Source organism: Haliotis cracherodii, unplaced genomic scaffold (genome assembly GCF_022045235.1).
Source record: "Haliotis cracherodii isolate W230 unplaced genomic scaffold, xgHalCrac1.p SCAF_5, whole genome shotgun sequence".
NCBI lineage: Eukaryota > Metazoa > Mollusca > Gastropoda > Lepetellida > Haliotidae > Haliotis > Haliotis cracherodii.
Window position 1 is genome coordinate 43,949,379 of NW_027266308.1, and position 21,734 is coordinate 43,971,112.

At 40.2% G+C, this 21,734-nt stretch overlaps 1 protein-coding gene and 1 pseudogene across 5 annotated transcripts in view; both read left to right on the top strand.

Annotated features, from left to right (window-relative positions):
- Nucleotides 1-21,734, top strand: part of LOC139442050 (uncharacterized) — a 124,362-nt gene that overhangs the window by 96,990 nt on the left and 5,638 nt on the right. For all 5 annotated transcript variants that reach the window (XM_071222832.1, XM_071222831.1, XM_071222835.1 and 2 more), the window contains exons 3-5: nt 9,724-9,826; nt 10,816-10,956; nt 11,626-11,753. In XM_071222832.1, coding sequence (XP_071078933.1) covers nt 9,724-9,826; nt 10,816-10,956; nt 11,626-11,753 — 372 coding nt within the window. The remainder of the gene's footprint in view (nt 1-9,723; nt 9,827-10,815; nt 10,957-11,625; nt 11,754-21,734) is intronic.
- LOC139442171 (uncharacterized) lies at nt 16,624-21,207 on the top strand (annotated as a pseudogene).

The window sequence follows — 21,734 nt, forward strand, 5'->3', positions numbered from 1 at the left end:
TGAGACCGCCTCCGTGGTCTAATGGTAGAGCGTCCGCCCGGAGAGCGGAAGGTCTGGGGTTCAATCCCCAGCCGCGTCATACCGAAAGACAGATAAAGATGGTACTTGTCGTTACCCTGTCTGGCGCTCGGCATTAAGGGGCTAAAACAAGGACTGATCGGCTCGGAGTCAATATACTGTGTTTGAGTGGGGTATTCATGTTAAACTGCGGCATGGTATTTCAGTGTGCTAGCACTATAAATCGACATCAGTCCGGACTATTACAAGCAGCCACACACACACATACACGTGCATGCACGTCGCTATATAAGTGCAATAATCTTGGACGCGACGTTAAACCCAATTTCACCTCACCCAAACACAGAAACAGGATTGTGTTTATTTAATGTCTTTTGACAACGTTTAGTTGACCCTAGATCATGGTAATCTATATCTTGAGCAAAACCTGATCTCGCTGTGTAAAAACGACACCCATTGTTGGTGGTTATACGACACCTAACAAATAGTTGTTTAGAAGCTTAGTCAATGCTATATTTCAAATATTTGCCTACAATAGGTGACCCAGTATTGAATGGTTGTATGGTAATTCACTATATCCCATCACAAATATATATACCATATTTGTTGTAGTATTATCAACATGAAAATATACTGTTAGGCCACAACTATGAAGTATTAGATTTTCATGCACCTATTTTTCTAAAGTGGAAGGAAAAATAAAATGCCACCATACTGTTTTTGTTCATGTTTACTGATGCTTACAGTGCCTCGGAATAAGAGACCCATGAACACCTGAGGTAGAATAGGTATTCAGCAACCCATGCTTGCCATAAAAGGCGACTGTGCTTGTTGGAAGAGGCAACTGACGGGATCTGATGGTCAGGCTCGCTGACTTTGTTGATGCATGTCATCGATCCCAATTGTGTTGATCGATGCTCATGATGTCAATCACTGGATGGTCGGGTCCAGACTGCTGTCATATAGCTGAAATATTGCTGAACAAGAAACAAACAGAGTAAGAAATGTACTTGTGGAGGCCATGAAGGTGTTATCGCGTCACACAAGAACCAGTTTTCTTGGTGTCCCTGGCTGCGGAATGGCTGAAATAAACCAGTGTGACACCACAATCAATCCCTTGAACTCACAATGAACAAAAGGAAGAACTATCATGACTATCTGGACTCTATACTCTATGAAATCTTTTATTACACAATACATTTCTCTCCTTAAAAATAAAAAAAAAAATTATTCTGACGCTGATGTGGAACAGAGCTACCTGGACTTGAAATAATCATCAATCTAACCATCTTGATTGCATAATTATGTTACTTGACTGACTCTTGTATATGCTAGATAGGCATTACTCAGAAGTTGACGGATGTCAAAGTAGACACAATTAATGGATAACAACATCTTTATTTACTGAAAAGGCGTTGTTTGGTATGGATCCTTAAACCGTTGTCAAGTAAGGCAAAGGTATGAGGATCCATACCGAAATGATTCCTTTACTGTAAATAAAGAAGTTGTTATCCCTAAATTGTGTCTACTTTGATTGACTCTTGTCTGTGTGTTGTCAATGGTAGCTGACCAAACGTGTGTATAAAGATGTGAAGTATTCTCAACAGCCCACACCACAGGATAAACCACGATAGGCCATGTTTGAACAACATTGTGATCTGGCTGGGGGTTTGGGTGGTGGTGTGGGGTTTGTCGGGGGACCTTTATTGAGGCTCTCATTCTTCAATAGCTATTTGAACAGCGGGGAATTTGTTGGTTAACAAATGTAAAGGACATACTTCAGACCAGCGCCCTGGACATCTTTGATACAGGTTTTGTGTGTGTCACGCTCATCTATTTTACCCCAGGAGAAACGTTAAGTTGTGGGCGTTGGATTAAGTGGTGCACTTTCCCTGTCATCATGACCGATGCTGGGGTTGTCATGTTTACTCCGAGCATGACGCAGCATGATATGTGAATATTGTTGTACGCCACATTTGCATAAGAGCTTCATCAACTTCCTAGTTCTAAATTTTTGTTGAGTAGTTATGTACCCCGTATACTTTTTCTGAATATTATTGTGAGTTAATATTGACCAATAATGTTTGAAAGATGTTGTTCCTTTTAAATGCTTGGGGCGATGTGGTTGCCATTGTTAATAAGTGGACAAACCCGTTACACATAGATGTTACTATAAGCTACTAATACTAAACATCGTACAGAATTAGTCTTTAATTTTCCCAACTAAACCAACCTACCCATAGAATTTCATGCCAAATAAACTGGTAAATATTGAACACAAACTTACTTTTAATTGAACTGATCCATTTTTCTTCAGGTAGCTATCTAGACCTGCTCAGATGCAGATAATCGGCCCCAAACCTGCAGCAATTGTCAGTAAAAATTCCTAATGGCGATAAAGTGGGATTCATTGATAACAGAGGCTATAAAGAGGAAGTCATTGATAACAGAGGCAATAAAGAGGGAGTCATTGATAACAGGGGCAATAAAGAGGGAGTCATTGATAACGGGCAATAAAGAGGGAGTCATTGATAACAGGGGCAATAAAGAAGGAGTCATTGATAACAAGGGCAATAAAGAGGGAGTCATTGATAACAGGGGCAATAAAGAGGGAGCCATTGATAACAAGGGCAATAAAGAGGGAGTCATTGATAACAGGGGCAATAAAGAAGGAGTCATTGATAACAAGGGCAATAAAGAGGGAGCCATTGATAACAAGGGCAATAAAGAGGGAGCCATTGATAACAAGGGAAATAAAGAAGGAGTCATTGATAACAGGGGCAATAAAGAGGGAGTCATTGATAACAGAGGCAATAAAGAGGGAGTCATTGATAACAGAGGCAATAAAGAGGGAGCCATTGATAACAAGGGAAATAAAGAAGGAGTCATTGATAACAGGGGCAATAAAGAAGGAGTCATTGATAACAGAGGCAATAAAGAGGGAGTCATTGATAACAGAGGCAATAAAGAGGGAGTTATTGATAACAGAGGCAATAAAGAGGGAGTCATTGATAACAGAGGCAATAAAGAGGGAGTCATTGATAACAGAGGCAATAAAGAGGGAGTCATTGATAACAGAGGCAATAAAGAGGGAGTCATTGATAACAGAGGCAATAAAGAGGGAGTCATTGATAACAGAGGCAATAAAGAAGGAGCCATTGATAACAGGGGCAATAAAGAGGGAGTCATTGATAACAGAGGCAATAAAGAGGGAGTTATTGATAACAGAGGCAATAAAGAGGGAGTCATTGATAACAGGGCCAATAAAGAGGGAGCCATTGATAACAGGGGCAATAAAGAGGGAGTCATTGATAACAGGGGCAATAAAGAGGGAGTCATTGATAACAGGGGCAATAAAGAGGGAGTCATTGATAACAGAGGCAATAAAGAGGGAGTCATTGAAAACAGGGGCAATACAGAGGGAGTCATTGATAAAAAGGGTAATAAAGAGGGAGTCATTGATAACGGGCAATAAAGAGGAGTCATTGATAACAGGGGCAAACATTTTACATTATTGCAGTGAATGCAATATTAGGGTGCAATGTTAGAATACATTTTTCCGAATTTGCCTGCCAAAGCAAAGGCCATATCAGTATATGGCCTTGTGCAAAGGTTAGCAAGTATAGGGGCAACAGGTGTGCTTCTCAAACATTCTCCTGGAAAGCTGCTATCTGGACACAATTAACTTTCTTTCTAATGGACTGTGACAGGCACTGGACAACGCTGTGCTGTGGAAGAGTTAGAGCAGGTGGTATTTGATTACTTGATTTGTGCATGCTCTAGCGATTTTCATGGGAGTATGTTGCAATTGCAGGCAGGTAGTTTTCATGAACTGGCTCTCTGGTTGCATTTTTGGTTGGATGAGATAACAATATACTCCAGTGCTATTTGCAGAAAATGTTTGCAAGGATCTTGTTTGTTTGTTTGATTGTTGTTTAACGCCAAACTCAGCTATATGACAGCGGTCTGTAAATGATCAAGTCTGGACCAGACAATCCAGTGATTGACATCTTATCAGCATCGATCACGCAACTGGAATACAAAGATATACATCAACCAAGTCAGTGAGCCTGACCATTCAGTCCTGTTAGTCACCGTTTATGACAAGCATAGTCGTCTCTTACAATAAGCATGGGTTGCTGAAGACCTTCTCTAACCCATGATCTTCACAGGTTGTTTTGTAATAAAACTGTCAGTAAGGTGTGGTCAGCAGACTTTCCAGACCCGTGAAGATTCGGGGTAGAATAGGTCTTCAGCAACCCATGCTTGCCGTAAAGGCGACTATGCTTGTCGTAAAAGGCGACTAACGGGATCGGGTGCTCAGGCTCGCTGACTTGGTTGATGCATGTCATCGGTCCCAGTTGCGTGGATCGATGCTTATGATATCGATCACTGGATTGTCTGGTCCAGACTCGATTATTTACAGACCGCCGTCATATAGCTGGAATATTGCTGAGTGCGGCGTTAAACAACAAACAAACAAACAAACAAACCATGCTTCCTGTCCCACCACTGAACTGTATATGGGGAACACATTTACATCACAAACATTTTTTAGAACCGCCTCCGTGGTCTAGTGGTAGAGCGCGTGCCCAGAGAGTGGAATGTCAGGGGCTCGATCCCCGGCCGCGTCATACCAAAAGACGTTAGAAGATGGTACTTGTTGTTACCCGGCCTGGCGCTCGGCATTCAGGGGCTAAAACAAGGACTGGTCAGGGTTTTCATGTTAACCGTTGGCAAAGTATCTCAGTGGGCTGGAAGTATAAAATCGGCATAAGTCTGGACTTGTAGTACAAGCAACCACACACACATGTGCTTGCACGTCGCTATGTAAGTACAATAATCTGGAATGCGACGTTAATCCCCATTTCACCTCACCTCAATTCATTCATTCATTCCTCACAAACATCTTGTAGAATCCCTTGAAAGATCTACATTCTGGTCAAAACTGACCTGTCCAATGAACTGTGACAGGCGCTGTCTGTAAACAGGACAGAGCTATGCAGTGGAAGAGCTAAGGCAGGGACATTAGATAATCCCTCTCCATGAGCCATCCCATTTCTGCCCTTACTGTAATGCAGACCGCATCACGTGGTCTAGTGGTAGAGCGTCCGCCCGGAGAGCGGAAGGTCCGGGGTTCGATCCCTGGCCGCATCATACCAAAAGACGTTAAAAGATGGTACTTGTTGTTACCCTGTCTGGCGCTCGGCATTAAGGGGCTAAAACAAGGACTGGTCGGCTCGGAGTCAGTATACGGTGTCTGAGTGGGGTATTCATGTTAAACTGCAGCATGGTATCTCAGTGTGCTAGCACTATAAATCAGCATCAGTCCGGACTAGTACAAGCAGACACACACACACACACACACACACACACACACACACACACACACACACACACACACGCACACACACAAATGTGCATCACGTCGCTATAAAGTGCAATAATCTTGGACGCAACGTTAAACCCAATTTCACCTCACTAACTGTAATTCTATGCAGCAAGTCTAGATTTTCCACAGGTTCTGAATCTCCCTCGCTAGGGCTCCTTTTCTATTTAATTTGAAGTTTTTGTTTCTTTAAAAATCAAATCTTTTCAGAAATTAGCATTAGTCAAGGGTATTTTTGACATACTTTCTGCGACTTTCATGGGAGTATGTGTACAGTTATGTGGCTGAATGAGCAGAATGTGGCCTGTGTTTAGGTGGGATTTAATGAACACATGTGGTGAACCAAGGTCAGGGTTGATGGATGCAGAGCTGACATAGTCCTCATCACTCACATCAGTGACTGACAGCTGACAGATCTAATAGACATCCTCCTGAGGGACTGAGTTGATTGCAGGGAGCCATGTATTGAAGACCAGAGCTGTTTGTTTAGACTAACATTTAGTCTCTGAAATCTTATATCACACAATATCCTTCTTGACTCTAAAAATAAAATAAAAATACCCTGTGCTGATTTGGGGAATAGAGCTAGCTTGAGCTGGCTAGACTTGCTTTTTTATGCGTTTCTAGATTTTTTGATTTTTTTCATAAAATATATATATATTCCACGGTCATGGTGCAGGACTAGTGTTTGTTCTGCACGTCGGGTAGATTAACATTTAGTCCCAGAAATAAAGTTATCTTATTTATAAATATGTATCTAGAACCAGAACAATGCTTATCTAGACTTGCCAAATCATTCTAGACTTGAGTTGGCTCCATTTCTGAATTTTATATGTAGGGTCTTGGAGACCTACATGTCGTGGTGATGAACAATATTTACTTCATGTTTTTTCTGATGAACATAAAACACCACATTTTTCTTAGGTTTAAAAATCCCCTGACAACTGTCCGAAATTCCGTTAGTCATTTCCATCTGACTATCTGACTGCATTGTATATGACAAAGTAATATGACCAAACAGACTCATGATCGAGACAGCTTCCCTTTGATACAGGGAAATTGCTCTAGCGGTGGACTGAAGGATTGACATGAAAGAACATCACTGTCAAAGTCATATATGTGCTTTAATAAATTACCTTGAAAAATTATTCCTCTAAATTTAGTTACAACCCTGTCTAAAAAACAAGTTTCAGTTGGAACTATATTGCCTGTTTACACAGGGTGACTGACTAAGCACTGGCCTTGTGACAAAATATACAATGTAATAATACATACATTCCAGGAAAACTTGCTATGTTTAGGTACTGTTTTTTACAATAGAATTTGAGCGAGATTTTATTTGATAAGAAATTGTGTGTTTTGGGGTGCTAATTGTCCTGTATTAGGAATAAGCACCATGTATTTAGCTCCCAAGCCGCACCATATAATGTTTAATCCTAATACAGTTTATTAACCATCTCACACTTGTATGGTAACCTCTGTTCTTCTCACTATATTTCAAGATTTGAATTACCATTTTCAACATAAGTTTAATGATTGTCAGTGGTATTAAAACAGACATTTATCCAACTGTTTCATTGTCAATAGATGGCAATTAATTCAAGTACAGGTCTTTGAAAGGCATTTAGAAGTGATACACATAAGGAAGAGAATATATGGATGTCAACTTCTTTATTATGAGGAACACAACATTTCGGAGTATAAACGTACTCCTTCATCAGGTGAATGATGAAGGAGTAAGCATATACATGTACACCGAAACGTTGTATTCCTCATAATAAAGAAGTTGACATCCATATATTCTCTTCCTAATCATTCAAGTACAGTTTATGTCCATAGATAAACCATGAACTGGACCCTTCAACATTTTACAACATATTCATTACAATAGTATGTATTATTAAATTATTTCATTTCTATGATTAAGTGCCTTAACTGAAATGCAACTTTTTTTAAGTGTGTATTTGTATATTTCATTCCACAAATATCTGTGTTACGTACACCATGCACGACGGTTCTTGTTCAGCACCACTGGACCATGTGACTAAATTCTGGACAGGACAGATGTTTCATTGTGCTCTATAAACATGATGGAGGTTTATGTTCACAGATAACTGTTTGTGTGTACTGTAAAATTAATGTGCAGTTGAAATGATAAATAAAATGGGGCTGGAATGAGTCCAAATTTACTACCCAGGTACCCGACCCCTACTACCCTCCCTGACCCGGGCACCCTCTGTAGGTCTCAAGAGTTGGGAACAAAATGTCAGACTGGGAATTGTTTTACCGCAAAAACTATTTAGATACATGTATCAAAGGATCAGATCATGCTTACACTGAAGTTGACTGAAGTGTTATCTTTACTCGAACATATACAAGTCAAAAGGAATGTGTGCATCGTCAGAAAGAAATGCCAACATTAGCGACTTGTAGTATGACCACTGAGCTATAGTGAGTTTTTGTCATTAAACAATATATCACGTGACTAACCATAGGTCTGGGTAGTCCTGTCGGAACCCAGGTCCTACTCAGGACCCACCTGATGCGAGTACAAGAGTTACCCGTCCCAGCCCTAGAATAATCCTCCAAAGTGTATAAGCTTCTGTTCATCAATTCCTGGGGGCGGTCGGGTAGCCTAGTGGTTAAAACGTTCGCTCGTCACGCCAAAGACCCAGGTTGGACTCCTGACATGGGTACAATGTGTGAAGCCCATTTCTGGTGTTCCCCGCCGATGTATTGCTTGAATATTGCTAAAAGCGGCGTAAAACCACACTCAATCACTCACTCACTCACTCACTCACTCACTCACTCACTCACTCACTCACTCACTCACTCACTCACTCATCAGTTCCTGATGAGTGAGTGGGGTGTGGTTGTCTGAGGCCCTACAATTAGCTGTGCAGAGTTGTGTCCCTTAGTGTTGCAAGAATCTGATGATTGGTGTTTCACTGGATATTGGCATCATTTGTTGCAGAAAATTGACATAATTTGCCAGAGAATATGGAAATTAATTTTCCTCACCACATTGGCATTATTTGTCAGAGAAATTAGCATTCTTTGATCCCAGAATTATTGGCTTTATAATAGAACATTGACATTGTTTATCACAGAATATTGGCATTATTTATTACAGAACATAAGATAGCTACGTGATAAATCACAAATAACAATGAAGAAAGAACCATGGTGAATCACGTTAAAACATTGTTCTATTGTGGTGTCATATTTCTAGAGATTCAAGCATGAGCTCGCAGCTTGGACAACATCATTTTTAGGCTGCCACCCTCATGGTTTATTCTCCCTGCAGTGATTTATTGTACAATAAACAACGACCACGAGTCATTTATTTCTTAAATATGCAGGGATTTATCTAAGACTGTTCAGAGGCCAATTTTCGACCCTAAGTAAAAAACATTCCCCATGTTTAATTACAAGTTTCCCAATTCATGTTATACAGTAATAACTAATGTTATAGCTTTGTACTGGTGACCTGTATATCACTGAATAATTTGAGCAAAGTAACATTTATTTCCAAATTTCCTGCCAACGACGCTTGTTTTGGAATCCTAGATCAGTCCCTGATATGCACTGACAATTGTTGCTTGCGTTGCCAACCAATGGTGTGTCTGGTCCACACTCGATTATTTTATATGACAGTAGCATAAGATGCATCACCTGTGTTTTTCCAGGTATAGACAGAGTATTTCAAGATGACGTGCTTGTGGAGGGTAGTTTCTACTAGTCCATTTATTCTCCTCACCAGTCAGTAAGGTGTTGACAATAACTGACAATGTTTAAGTTCTGTTTCATCTATTGTATTCAATGGCCTCAGCAGTGGGGTTGCCTAGTTTTTAGAAGCATTGACTCATCACCCAGAAGGCCAAGGATCGGCACAGGGGTACATGTTGAAGTGCTTTGTTAGTAATCCTTGCCGTGTTATTGCTAGAACCTTGCTCAGTCTGCGTGAAAGCCTTACTAACACTTATGAATATGGAAATGGCGTCACCTAGTGTAGTACAGGGGTGGTCAGGTAGCCTAGTGGTTAAAGCGTCCACTCATCATGCCGAGGACCAGGGTTCGATTCCCAAAATGGGTACAATGTATGAAGTCCATTTCTGGTGTCCCCCGCCGTGATATTGCTGGAATATTGGTAAAAGCGGCATAAAACCATACTCACTCACTCACTTACTAGTGTAGTACAAATATTAAGGAGAGCACCCTTCTAATTTGTTCAGATCATATCTTATTACAGCAAAGTTGATGTGTTAGTTTTGACAATTAACAATTTGATGATGTATTGATTCCTTCCTCTTCAGCAAAGTTCATGGAAAATAATCCGCAGTATCGTGAGATGGTCACCCTTTGTCCAAGTGTTCAAGAAAAACAAGTACCCCTGGATCCAGCTAGCTGGCCACCAAGGTGAGCAGAGAGAGGTTGGGGTATGAATACAGGACATTTGGTCCTTCCATTGGGAGAGTATAGTGTAGAACAAAAACAAGTACCCCTGGATCCAGTTAGCTGGCCACCAAGGTGAGCAGAGAGAGGTTGGGGTATGAATACAGGACATTTGGTCCTTCCATTGGGAGAGTATAGTGTAGAACAATAAAAATGTACCCCTGGATTCTGATGGCTGGCCAAAGAAAGAGCTGTCAGGTTGGAGTGTTGAAGGAACTTTGATCATTAGGATCCCAGGGAAGAATCGGTTCCACACCCCATGCTTGTCATAAGAGATGACTATTGAGGATTGATTGTGTGTCCTGATTCGATCCAATGGATTGGTTGATTTGTTTGTTTGTTTGTTTGTCTGTTGTTTAACCCCGCACTCAGCAATATTCCAGCTACATGACGGCGGTTTGTAAATAATCGACCAGACAATCCAGTAAATGATATTACGAGTATCAATCCATGCAATTGCCATTAAAAGACATGACCACCCGATCCTGTTAGTCGCCTCTGCTTTTGGACTCGTTCTGTCAACTAATGTCTAGGAGTCCTAGACCATTTACAGGCCGTCTTGAAATAGCTGGAATATTGCTGGATGTCACTAATATCTTACCCCTGGGATTCTAAGTAAGAAAATAGGTCCCCAGCAACCTATGCTTGTTGTAAGAGGCAACTAAATGGATCGGGGGGTCAGACTCTGTGACATGGTTGATTACATGTGATCGTATCCCAATTGCATAGATTTATGCTCATGATACCAATCACTGGATTATCTTCCAAGACTCAATAATTTACAGAGCACCGGCATATAGCTGCAATATTGCTGAGTGCAGCGTCAATTAACCAACCAACCATCTGTTGACTGTTTGAGCTGTCTGTCTGTCTGTCTATGTAAAGCATGTACTTGTCTGTCAACTGTTGACTGTTCAAGCTAACTGTCTGTCTGTCTGTCTGTCTGTGTGTAGGAAACTTCCAGGCAGGTGATGCTGGTGCTGTGTTAAAAAAGCTGGACAGTCGTGAAAGACAGTGCTACCTCAAGCTGATGTCGGACTCACTCAAACCCTTTGTGCCCGAGTACCGGGGAGACACCGAGAAAGCTGGCGACAGTATCCTTCTTTATCATAATTACATCTCATGATGAGATACAGTAAACTACGTTTATAACGAACACGCTTATAATGAACTGACCGATATAACGAACTGTTTCTTGGTCCCGGCCATTTGTTGTGTATATGCTGTCTATATGCTTAGAACGAACTACGGTTATTATGAACTAATATAGGTGGTTCCTTTGAGTTTGTTATAACCGTAGTATACTGTACTACATTTTACGAGGAATTTGTAGACCTTTCACCTTACATCCTAGTGCCATCTTCATTTGTGCTATCTGACATTTATTTAAAATTTGTATTAAAAAATCATGCCACTGAGAGCAGTTGAGAATATTAGATGTTATCATATCGAGTAAATCCTGCAAATACAAAATCTTTATTGCAACATTGCCATTAATCCTGTATTTTGTCTGTCACGAAACTGTAAAATATCTTCAGATTTACAACATAAGTCCTCTTCACTGTCACCATCAATAATCAGTTGTGCAAGTAATAGTCTCTATGTGTGGTCAATGTGTTAGCTTGATGTCACAAAGAAGACACGTGTTCTATTCTGACAGGACATGTGCAGTACATGCACAACATACATGTGATATGGCTGCACCTTTGTTGACAGTGCATTATCCCAACATTTTTGCGTATTTTCTCTTAAGTGAGCTACAGAATATATACAGCTGCAGGACCTGCTGTGTGAGTTCAACACACCGTGTGTGATGGACATCAAGATGGGCTGTCGCACCTACCTGGAGGAGGAGCTCGAGAAGGCTCGCAGCAAACCCACGTTGAGAAAGGTAGGATCCCATTGGTTGATTGATGATGGCAATGGTATCATTGCTGTAGCACGACTCTTATCTCATTGGTTTAATGTCAACTCTTATCTTATTGGTTCAATGCCAACTCTTATCTTATTGGTTTAATGCCAACTCTTATCTTATTAGTATAATGTCAGCTCTTATCGCATTGGTTTAATATCAGTTATTATCTCTTTGGTTTAATGTCAATTCTTATCTCATTGGATTAATGTCAATTCTTATCTATTTGGTTTAATGTCAACTCTTGTCTCGTTGGTTTAATGTCAACTCTTGTCTCATTGGTTTAATGTCAACTCTTGTCTCATTGGTTTAATGTCAACTCTTGTCTCATTGGTTTAATGTCAATTCTTATCTGTTTGCTTTAATGTCAACTCTTGTCTTATTGGTTTAAAGTCAACTCTTATCTCATTGGTTAAATGTCAATTCTTATCTGTTTGGTTTAATGTCAACTCTTGTCTTATTGGTTTAAAGTCAACTCTTATCTCATTGGTTCAATGTCAATTCTTATCTCTTTGGTTTAATGACAATTCTTATCTTATTGTTATAATGTCAGCTCTTATCGCATTGGTATAATGTCAACTTTTATCTCATTTGTATAGCAGCAACTCAACAATGTATGCTGCCCACTTCTGGTGTTTCATAATATTCTTGAGTGTTGCTAAAAGTGATGTAAAACCCTGCTCACCCACTTGAGATGACAAGGAGCAATACAAATGAAATAACCTGCTTGAAACTAAGTACAGACAATCTGTCCCTCGTCCCCTGTAAGTCCTCAGTCCATGTAGGACATTTGTTAGTCTCCAATTATCTCAACTTTATAGTGACATCAAACTCAAGAGCAGCTTTAGTTTGACAAAGCATCATTGCACACATCTGAAAGGTACCACCATCATGACATTACGGGGTGGTGATAGCCCACAGCCTGTTGAATAAAAGTCAACAGAAAATGCTCCAAATGTTTTGTCTCATTCATTCTAAGTCAGCTAGTATAGCTGTACCACTAAGATTAAGTACGCCACCCTGATTAGGTCGCACCTCAATGCCCATTTGAAGTTTTCAAACCTGTTTGGTTGTTACAGTGACGTCAGTTTGTGGGGTTGGCGTCACAAAGCATTCAACAGACAGGATTTTCCGGTCGATGCAATTTACGTCACGATGAAACTCATCCCCCGATGAGTTAGTTTTACAAAAATGCAATGAAATGGATAGTGAAGAATAGTGTCACGGCTGGAGGGGTAAGAACACATTGGTCATTGTCAGACAGGCGGAGCGGTAAGGAGTTGGGGTGGGGCTGAAAGTCAATACTTCAGAACAGGCTACAAGTTGTACATCATTGTATGAAGGGGGAGACAGACAGTCTGTAATGATTTACATTATCCTGGGACTAGAGAAATACAAAGACACACTGTTTGTTTGTTTGTTGTTTAATCGCACTCAGCAATTTTCCAGCTATATGATGGCGGTCTGTAAATAATTGAGTCTGGACCTGACAATCCAGTGATTGACATCATGAACATCGATCCATGCAATTGGGATACGATGACTTGTCAACGAGTCTTCAGGTCTGCGCTTCACTGTGAAGAGTTATGTCCCTTGGGCACGCTACAAACCTTTGATCATTGGTTTAAATCCCAATTGGCCCTGGTTATGTTTCCAGGTTTGCCAGCACCATTCCTGTGTTTGTGGGTTTTACATAAATCGTAAAGACCGCCTCTGTGGTCTAGTGGTAGAGCGTCCACCCGGAGAACGGAAGGTTGCAGGGTTCGAACCCCGGCCGCGTGTTAAAAGATGGTACTTGTAGTTACTCTGCCTGGCGCTTCGCATTAAGGGGCTAAAACAAGGACTGGTCAACTCAGAGTCAGTATACTGTGTCCTGAGTGGAGTAATTCATGTTAAACTGCAGCATGGCATCAGTCCTGACTAGTACAAGCAGCCACACACACGTGTATGCACGTCGGTATATAAGTGCAATAATCTTGGATGCGATGTTGAAACCACATTTCACCTCACATAAATGGTAAACGTCTAACGTCCATGATGTAACTGAGATTCTGTTCCAAACTGTGTTAAGCCAAACTTTGTCTCTCACTATATTTTGACACCGGAGATAAAGGTTGCAACTGAGATGTGACAAGAAAGCCAAAAAAAAAATGCTATAGGTGTCCATGTCCGAATCGATTCAATTTTTTTGTATGGTGAGCGCAAAAATGGTGAAGTTTTTTGCCTTGACAGAATAAAAGAAATAGTGCTTTTCAGATATAATTCCCCCCCCCCCCCCCCCTCCTTGTTATTATGTTAGGATGATCTGAATTAGTAGACCATTTGAACCAAATCCTCAACATCGTACCTTTGTTTTGACCCCTGTGAATGTATATCAGCTGTGATCATAAGCAAGTTGGGCATAATCCACTGCACAGGAAGTCCTCTAGGCTTGAAAACTCCCTCAAGAGTGAATATTGATTCATCGATTGATTCTTTAGATTATGCCAGCCGCCTACCCACACATGGCGAGTGTGTGATGCAGTTGATATGGTTACACAGATAATCTGGAAGTTTTCTTGTGGCTTGGTGCAGTGTTGTTGGATAAAGAGCAGAAGGTTATTCACAAACCTGCATGTGGAAGTCTTGTGGTCAGCGTGGACCTGGGAAGACTGATCTTTTGTCCTACAGTTCACCGAGTATGAGACCTATCAGATTAGGAGTGGTCAACAGAGTATGGTCAGCTGGGGGGATAATGAAAGAAAATCCAAATCAATAATACTAGAAAAGTTGATTACCTTTAAATAATTGCAATTGAATGACTTTTGACAAATTTACTGTGGAGGACATATGCCTCTTTTCATGTGAAAAAATGTCAGGATTTTTCCAATGAAATTAACTATTTTTGCAGTGCCTCCAATCACCAATGGGAATGTATATTCTGTAAATACTTAATTAGGACTTGGGGAGTAAGGATCTTTTGGATTTGCAGTGGGTACAGGAATCTTCACAAGCATTAGGTATTTCCTATCTACAGTACGCCTTAGTATGTCAGGTGTCTTGTGTCAGTATCGCTACCTGATGATGTCCATGGCAGACAGCATCCCCAGTAGGGTTGTTGTTTGTAAATGATACTTGAGAGTTTGTGAAGTGTGTGCTACACCGGCATGTCACTGTTTGACTCAGTGAAGCACAAATGTCATCTCTCACTCATCCACCCAGGTACAAACCCACTCACTCACTCACTCACTCACTCACCCAGGCACCCCCTCCTACCATCACTCACTCACCCACCCAGGCACCCCCTCCCACTCTCACTCTCACTCACCCACTCACTCACTCACTCACTCACCCAGGCACCCCCTTCCACATTCGCTCACTCACTCACTCACCCCCTCCCACACTCACTCACTCCCCAAACTATAAAGTATGGTTGATAGTTCAGCATTTTTCCCTCAAGGACAAAGCTGGCCTCAACATATTGGAAGCGAACCCAGATCTATGACATACTAAGCGAACCCTTTAACTACTAGGCTACCCAAGCAACCTCTGCCCTAAGTTCTATGCATAATGTAGTCATGTAGCATGATGATGTCATATTAAGAACATTTATCATATGGTCAGAAGGGAAATATGTCCTTATCACACAGCTATTCTCAGTGTGAATGACATTGAACGGTCATAGAAATCCCTGGAGATTGGGACGTGGGAAGGAAGTAAATAGAAAGTTCACTGCGACCACAATGAAAGTGAAAGGAGGGTATGACGCTTGACACACATTTCATTTTGGGAAACATGTGGCTGTAGATAGCCGGACAGATATGTCAAACACTTACAGGGCAAAGAGCAAACAGTGTTGGGTTGCTCTGATGTCATTTAACCAAGCTGTTGTGTATAGATATATTACTTGCAGGGGAAACTAGAGGGAAGGAGATATGTATCTTGTACATCTTTTCTTCTGTAAATAGTAAAAGAGAATCCTATCCAACATTGAAAGGAAAGAAGATTTTGAACATCTGAGTAGTTTTTTTTATGGCATTACGAGAGAAAATCGGTCATGTATATCTTGAAAGGAAAAAATAAAAGTCAAATATATTTTGATTATGAAACATGTCTATGGACATGCATTTTAAGATTTTGGTAAACAGGTTTTTCTTGTCCAATTTCCAATTTATTCGGTACTTTTAGGCCTCAGACCTTTCTATACAAATGTTATGGTATGCCCTTACCAATTATCTCAGTTCAGCCAAAATAACATTAATAATTGGAGTATCGGTAGCTCGTTTTTGATCTGGCGCGAATATGTTTAGGTCATTCAGTGGGACAAAATAAATGTGAATACAGTTTGAAGTACAGCATAATTATTGTTTCTACAATGACATGTTGATGTATTACTTCTGAGGAGCCCTAGCTGTACTTGTATAGTTTGCAGTGGCCTCTCTACATAGCATTGATTGTTAATGTTTAAATAGTTAAAACACAAAGTTAATACTTTTATCTCGTAATTTATTTGGTAGTATCCTTTTTGTTTTTGTAATCAATCAAATATACAGTGGTTTGGCAAATAAAAATGAATTAAGACTATTCGTTGAATCTGTAAAACAAACAAAAAGGATTGCCAAAGTACTTGTGAAGAAAAACAAGGGAAAATCTTGTATAGAGAAAAGAAAGAAGAAGGGAAGGTTTATTATGATTTTATTTGGAAATAATCCATGAAGAAACTTTGAAAAATGAAATTCAGCTCAAATGATGTGCTGAAAATATATCTGCAGCTGCTCATTCTTCTTGGTAGGCTTTTAATATGTATGTGGAATGTTTTAAAGTGGATGAGTTGGATTTAACAGGTTTTTAACAGTATTACAGTTATATCATGGCGCGTCAGTTTGATGTTGGAGGAAAGCCTGAAGTGATGCAAGTCTTTGACATTTACCACTTTTGTGGTAAACCCACGACCATGGGTAGGCTGCTGACAATTGCGCAGCAAAGTGCAACACCTTAGATGACTGGGCCCCTGTGCAACACAGTGTGTTTTAAAGGTATTTGAGACACATCAAGTGGAAGGACTTTTGTGTGCTAGGATATCTTATGTTGACATTGGTTGTAGATTCACTATATTTCTGTAACATACAAGAATAATATAGAGTCTAGATTAGAACCCAGGATCTCAAGACTATATCTCTGTGAGAACACTGCAGGGGCTTTGACCATCCAGGGGTTGCAGATATAATTCGGTAGTCTGTCAACATGAAACAAACATGTCTAATACAGCCCATGCAAGTCTATAATAGTGGGCAAGTCTAGATTACTACACTAAATGGAGAGTCTCTCGGAACATTTTTATTATGCTTTTTACAAATAATTTAACAACTTTCTTTTGTGTAAAATATTTTTATTTCCGAGACTAGACATTTGTCTAATGTATGGGTGATGGTATTGTAAAATTCCTGCCTTTGTCAATATTTTACGATTCATAGTCTGAAACGTTCATTCTCGGTGTCAATATGATACTTCGTAATAGATAAGTAGTCTTGTCATCATCAGCTTCATCCTCATGGTGTCAGCGGCATTATAATATAGGGCTACGTGAAGACATCTACCCTATGTCAACACTGAACTACACGCGGTATGTGACAGATCAGCTGATTGAAGCAAATGGTATCTCAAGTTGAATTACGTCAAACTAACACATCCCATAGACAAAAGTTATTTTCAGAATGGGGTGTGGCTGCTTTAAAACCTGTCGTAAGAGCTGCATATATGATGTGCTCACAACGATTAATAAGGCTTTGCGTATCTATGAGATAAGGGATTGAATAGGGTTCTGTTAGTCGAAATGTTGGAATGTTATAGCATCCCTTGAAAACGCCATGAAGCTATGGTTGGATCTTTGTTAAACTGATCTAACCATATTTCACTCTCCAGCTTCACTCAGTTACAACACAAACAAGAGTTTGCCACTAACATGGCTATATCCCCCGCCCCTGTTGCAGGATTTATGACATAATTAAATCTAAACAAACCCTAACCTTTTTTAACCGAGGTGGAACTTGTCATGGAAATTGTAAAAAAAAGAAAAGTTTGGAACCTAAGTCCATCTTGTTGCCATGGAAACGTAAAAAATAAATATTTCTAAAATTTCTAAATAGCAAAAGGCACCAGTTCAGCATGTACTTGACAGACCTGCAAAGTTTCATGAACAAATATTGAATGGTTTCTGAGTTATGCTCCGGAAACGAAACGTGACGGACAGACGGAGCCCGTTTCTATATCCCCGCCAACTTTGTTGGGTGGGGGATAATAAGCGTTACCCTGATACCCATGACTAGTAGTGATGGGTGTTGGCCTGGTTGGCGGTCGCAATCACAGTGACCAGAGTCCCATTCAACTTAGCCCTCAGATACTCTAACATAGACTGGGCGGCGGGGTAGCCTGGTGGTAAAAGCATTTGTTCGTCACCCCAAAGACCCAGGTTCTATTTCCCACATGGGTACAATATGTGAAGCCCATTTCTGGTGTCCCCCACCATAATATTGCTGGTATATTGCTAAAAGCAGCGTAAAACCATACTCACCCACTCTAACATAGACTTTAGAAAATCATAGCACTAAGATAGCTTTGTGAAAGTGGGCCCTGGTTGATAGTGTGTCATCATAGTCTATCAATGTTGATGGTTCCTCATGTTTTAACCACTAGTGGGAGCACAGACAGCCTAGTCGTCTTAGGTGCCACAATTCATTGTGCAGAGTTGCATCCCTTGGGTGTGCCATAATGATCATGGGTTCAAATCTCGGTTTGCTCATTTATGTTTCTAGGTTTGTCAGTACCATACCCATGCTCATTGGTTTCACCAAAGTGGTAAATGTCTGAGGCCTGCATCACTTTGGGCTTTCTGACCTTATCAAGCTATCATATCAGTGGAATACTGTTCAAAGCGGCATTAAACCCAACTCACTCACTCACTCACTCACTGAGATAATGCTGGAATGTTGGTAACTGGGACCTAAAACAACATGCACTGACACTGATGCCACCATGACCTGACATGTTCAACAGTTTATTATGACACATATCAAATCAGGACAACTGTATTAAAGTTCAACGTACTTGAAATACTTGACTTGACAAATTAATCATAAGTTGACATTTGTGTAGAATGTGGGCCCTGATGTCTAAAGTCCTCTCATCCTGTTAATAGATTTTTAAGTATCGCATCAATCACTTCAAGCTGTGTTTTCTTTGCCATCAACACATCTAACGGCTTTTTGTTCAATGGACTTAGTTCATTTCGTACCCTGAACTTGAATATCATGTACGACAACATCGGTGACCTCAGCATTCCAGCTGTTTATACAGCCTTGTTATCTGACCAACCGTGCTAGACCTGTCGGATCTTTGCTGAGCTGTTGAATAGGCTGGTAGGTATGCCGTGTAGACAGATGATATCGCCAGATTTGGCTGTGTCTTAGTCCTTGTTGAAAGATCATCTTGATGTCCTGTCAATAAAGCTGTTGGGGTCATGAGCACACACATTTACCCAAGGTACCTTTCTGTGTACACATATATACCCCGGCTACCTTTCTGTGTACACATATATACCCCGGCTACCTTTCTGTGTACACATATATACCCCGGCTACCTTTCTGTATACACATATATACCCCAGGTACCTTTCTGTGTACACATATATACCCCGGCTACCTTTCTGTATACACATATATATCCCGGCTACCTTTCTGTGTACACATATATACCCCAGGCGCCTTTCTGTATACACATATATACCCCGGCTACCTTTCTGTGTACACATATATACCCCAGGTACCTTTCTGTATACACAGATATACCCCGGCTACCTTTCTGTATACACAGATATACCCCGGCTACCTTTCTGTATACACATATATACCCCGGCTACCTTTCTGTGTACACATATATACCCCAGGTACCTTTCTGTATACACATATATACCCCAGGTACCTCTCTGTATACACATATATACCCCAGGTACCTTTCTGTATACACATAAATACCCCAGGTACCTTTCTGTATACACATATATACCCTAGGTACCTTTCTGTATACACATATATACTCCAGGTACCTTTCTGTATACACATATATACCCCAGGTACCTTTCTGTATACACATATATACCCCAGATACCTTTCTGTATACACATATATACCCCAGATACCTTTCTGTATACACATATATACCCCAGGTACCTTTCTGTATACACATATATACCCCAGATACCTTTCTGTATACACATAAATACCCCAGGTACCTTTCTGTGTACACATATATACCCCAGGTACCTTTCTGTGTACACATATATACCCCAGGTACCTTTCTGTATACACATATATACTCCAGGTACCTTTCTGTATACACATATATACCCCAGGTACCTTTCTGTATACACATATATACCCCAGGTACCTTTCTGTATACACATATATACCCCAGGTACCTTTCTGTATACACATATATACCCCAGGTACCTTTCTGTATACACATATATACCCTAGGTACCTTTCTGTATACACATATATACCCTAGGTACCTTTCTGTATACACATATATACCCCAGGTACCTTTCTGTATACACATATATACCCCAGGTACCTTTCTGTATACACATATATACCCCAGGTACCTTTCTGTATACACATATATACCCCGGCTACCTTTCTGTATACACATATATACCCCAGGTACCTTTCTGTATACACATATATACCCCAGGTACCTTTCTGTATACACATATATACCCTAGGTACCTTTCTGTATACACATATATACTCCAGGTACTTTTCTGTATACACAAACATACCCTAGGTACCTTTCTTTATACACATATATACCCTAGGTACCTTTCTTTATACACATATATACCCAAGGTACCTTTCTGTGTACACATATATAACCTTGGTACCTTTCTGTATTCACATATATACCCCGCGTTTATACTTTTATATCAACTGACTTGAAATTATATTTACAGTTTCACTTCCATCGAGAACATTATACACAATATTCACTATCGTATGACAGCATTCCTGACAATCTGATTGGAGAACAGGATTAGTTCACATCAAGTTCTGTCTCTGTATGATGGAGCGGGGTTGTACCTATCAGATGACCTCTCACCTGTCACACCGCCATTGACGTCATACCTTTCAAGTCCTCTATAATGATGATAAAAATAGCACTGGATTGATAACTTGCTATTTTGATAATAAGGCAAGGTCACTAACTTGTAAAGGGAACTGTAGTATTTGGTCGTCACAGCTCATAGATGTGCAAATCTTAAACCAGTATGCATCAATGCTTAATGGTTGGCCTTTGAAGTTTTTTTGTTAAGTGAACGTATGACTCCTTACTTCACAAAGCAAAAAAGTCTTCATGTGTTTTATTTGGGAAGAATTACCTTGATGGCATGCAGAGATAAAGATGTAGATACCATCATTTTTTACTATCTGCCTCTCATCGCTCTACGCAGTGATTTGCTTGGTGGATTTTGGACATGCTAAAGGCAAACTGGGACATGGCTTCGGTGTATAGAGAGTTTTTATTATGTTCGGGCACACGATTGTGTGGAAGGTTTTCAATTGCATTTGATTATTAAAGGGAACTTTTGTATACATTTCCTTTCAATAGAACCCGAATGATCAGTGTGTGCTAGAAATGTTGATGTGGTTGTTGTAAGGATATGTGAACAGCCTGATTGTACCCTAGTGTAGCTGTATCGGTTGTGTGTGTGTATATATATATATATATGTATATATATATATACTGAACAAAATCTGGGTGGGGATCATGAATAATTTTGGGAATATTTTTATGAAACTGTCCCCCAAAATATTTATGATCCCTTACTTTTGTTTGGTCTGTATATTTTGACATGTGTGGAATATTTGTGTAGCGATTGGAATGGGATGAGTGGGCAGAAAAAGAGAGGTGGCGTGGATCGTTGTT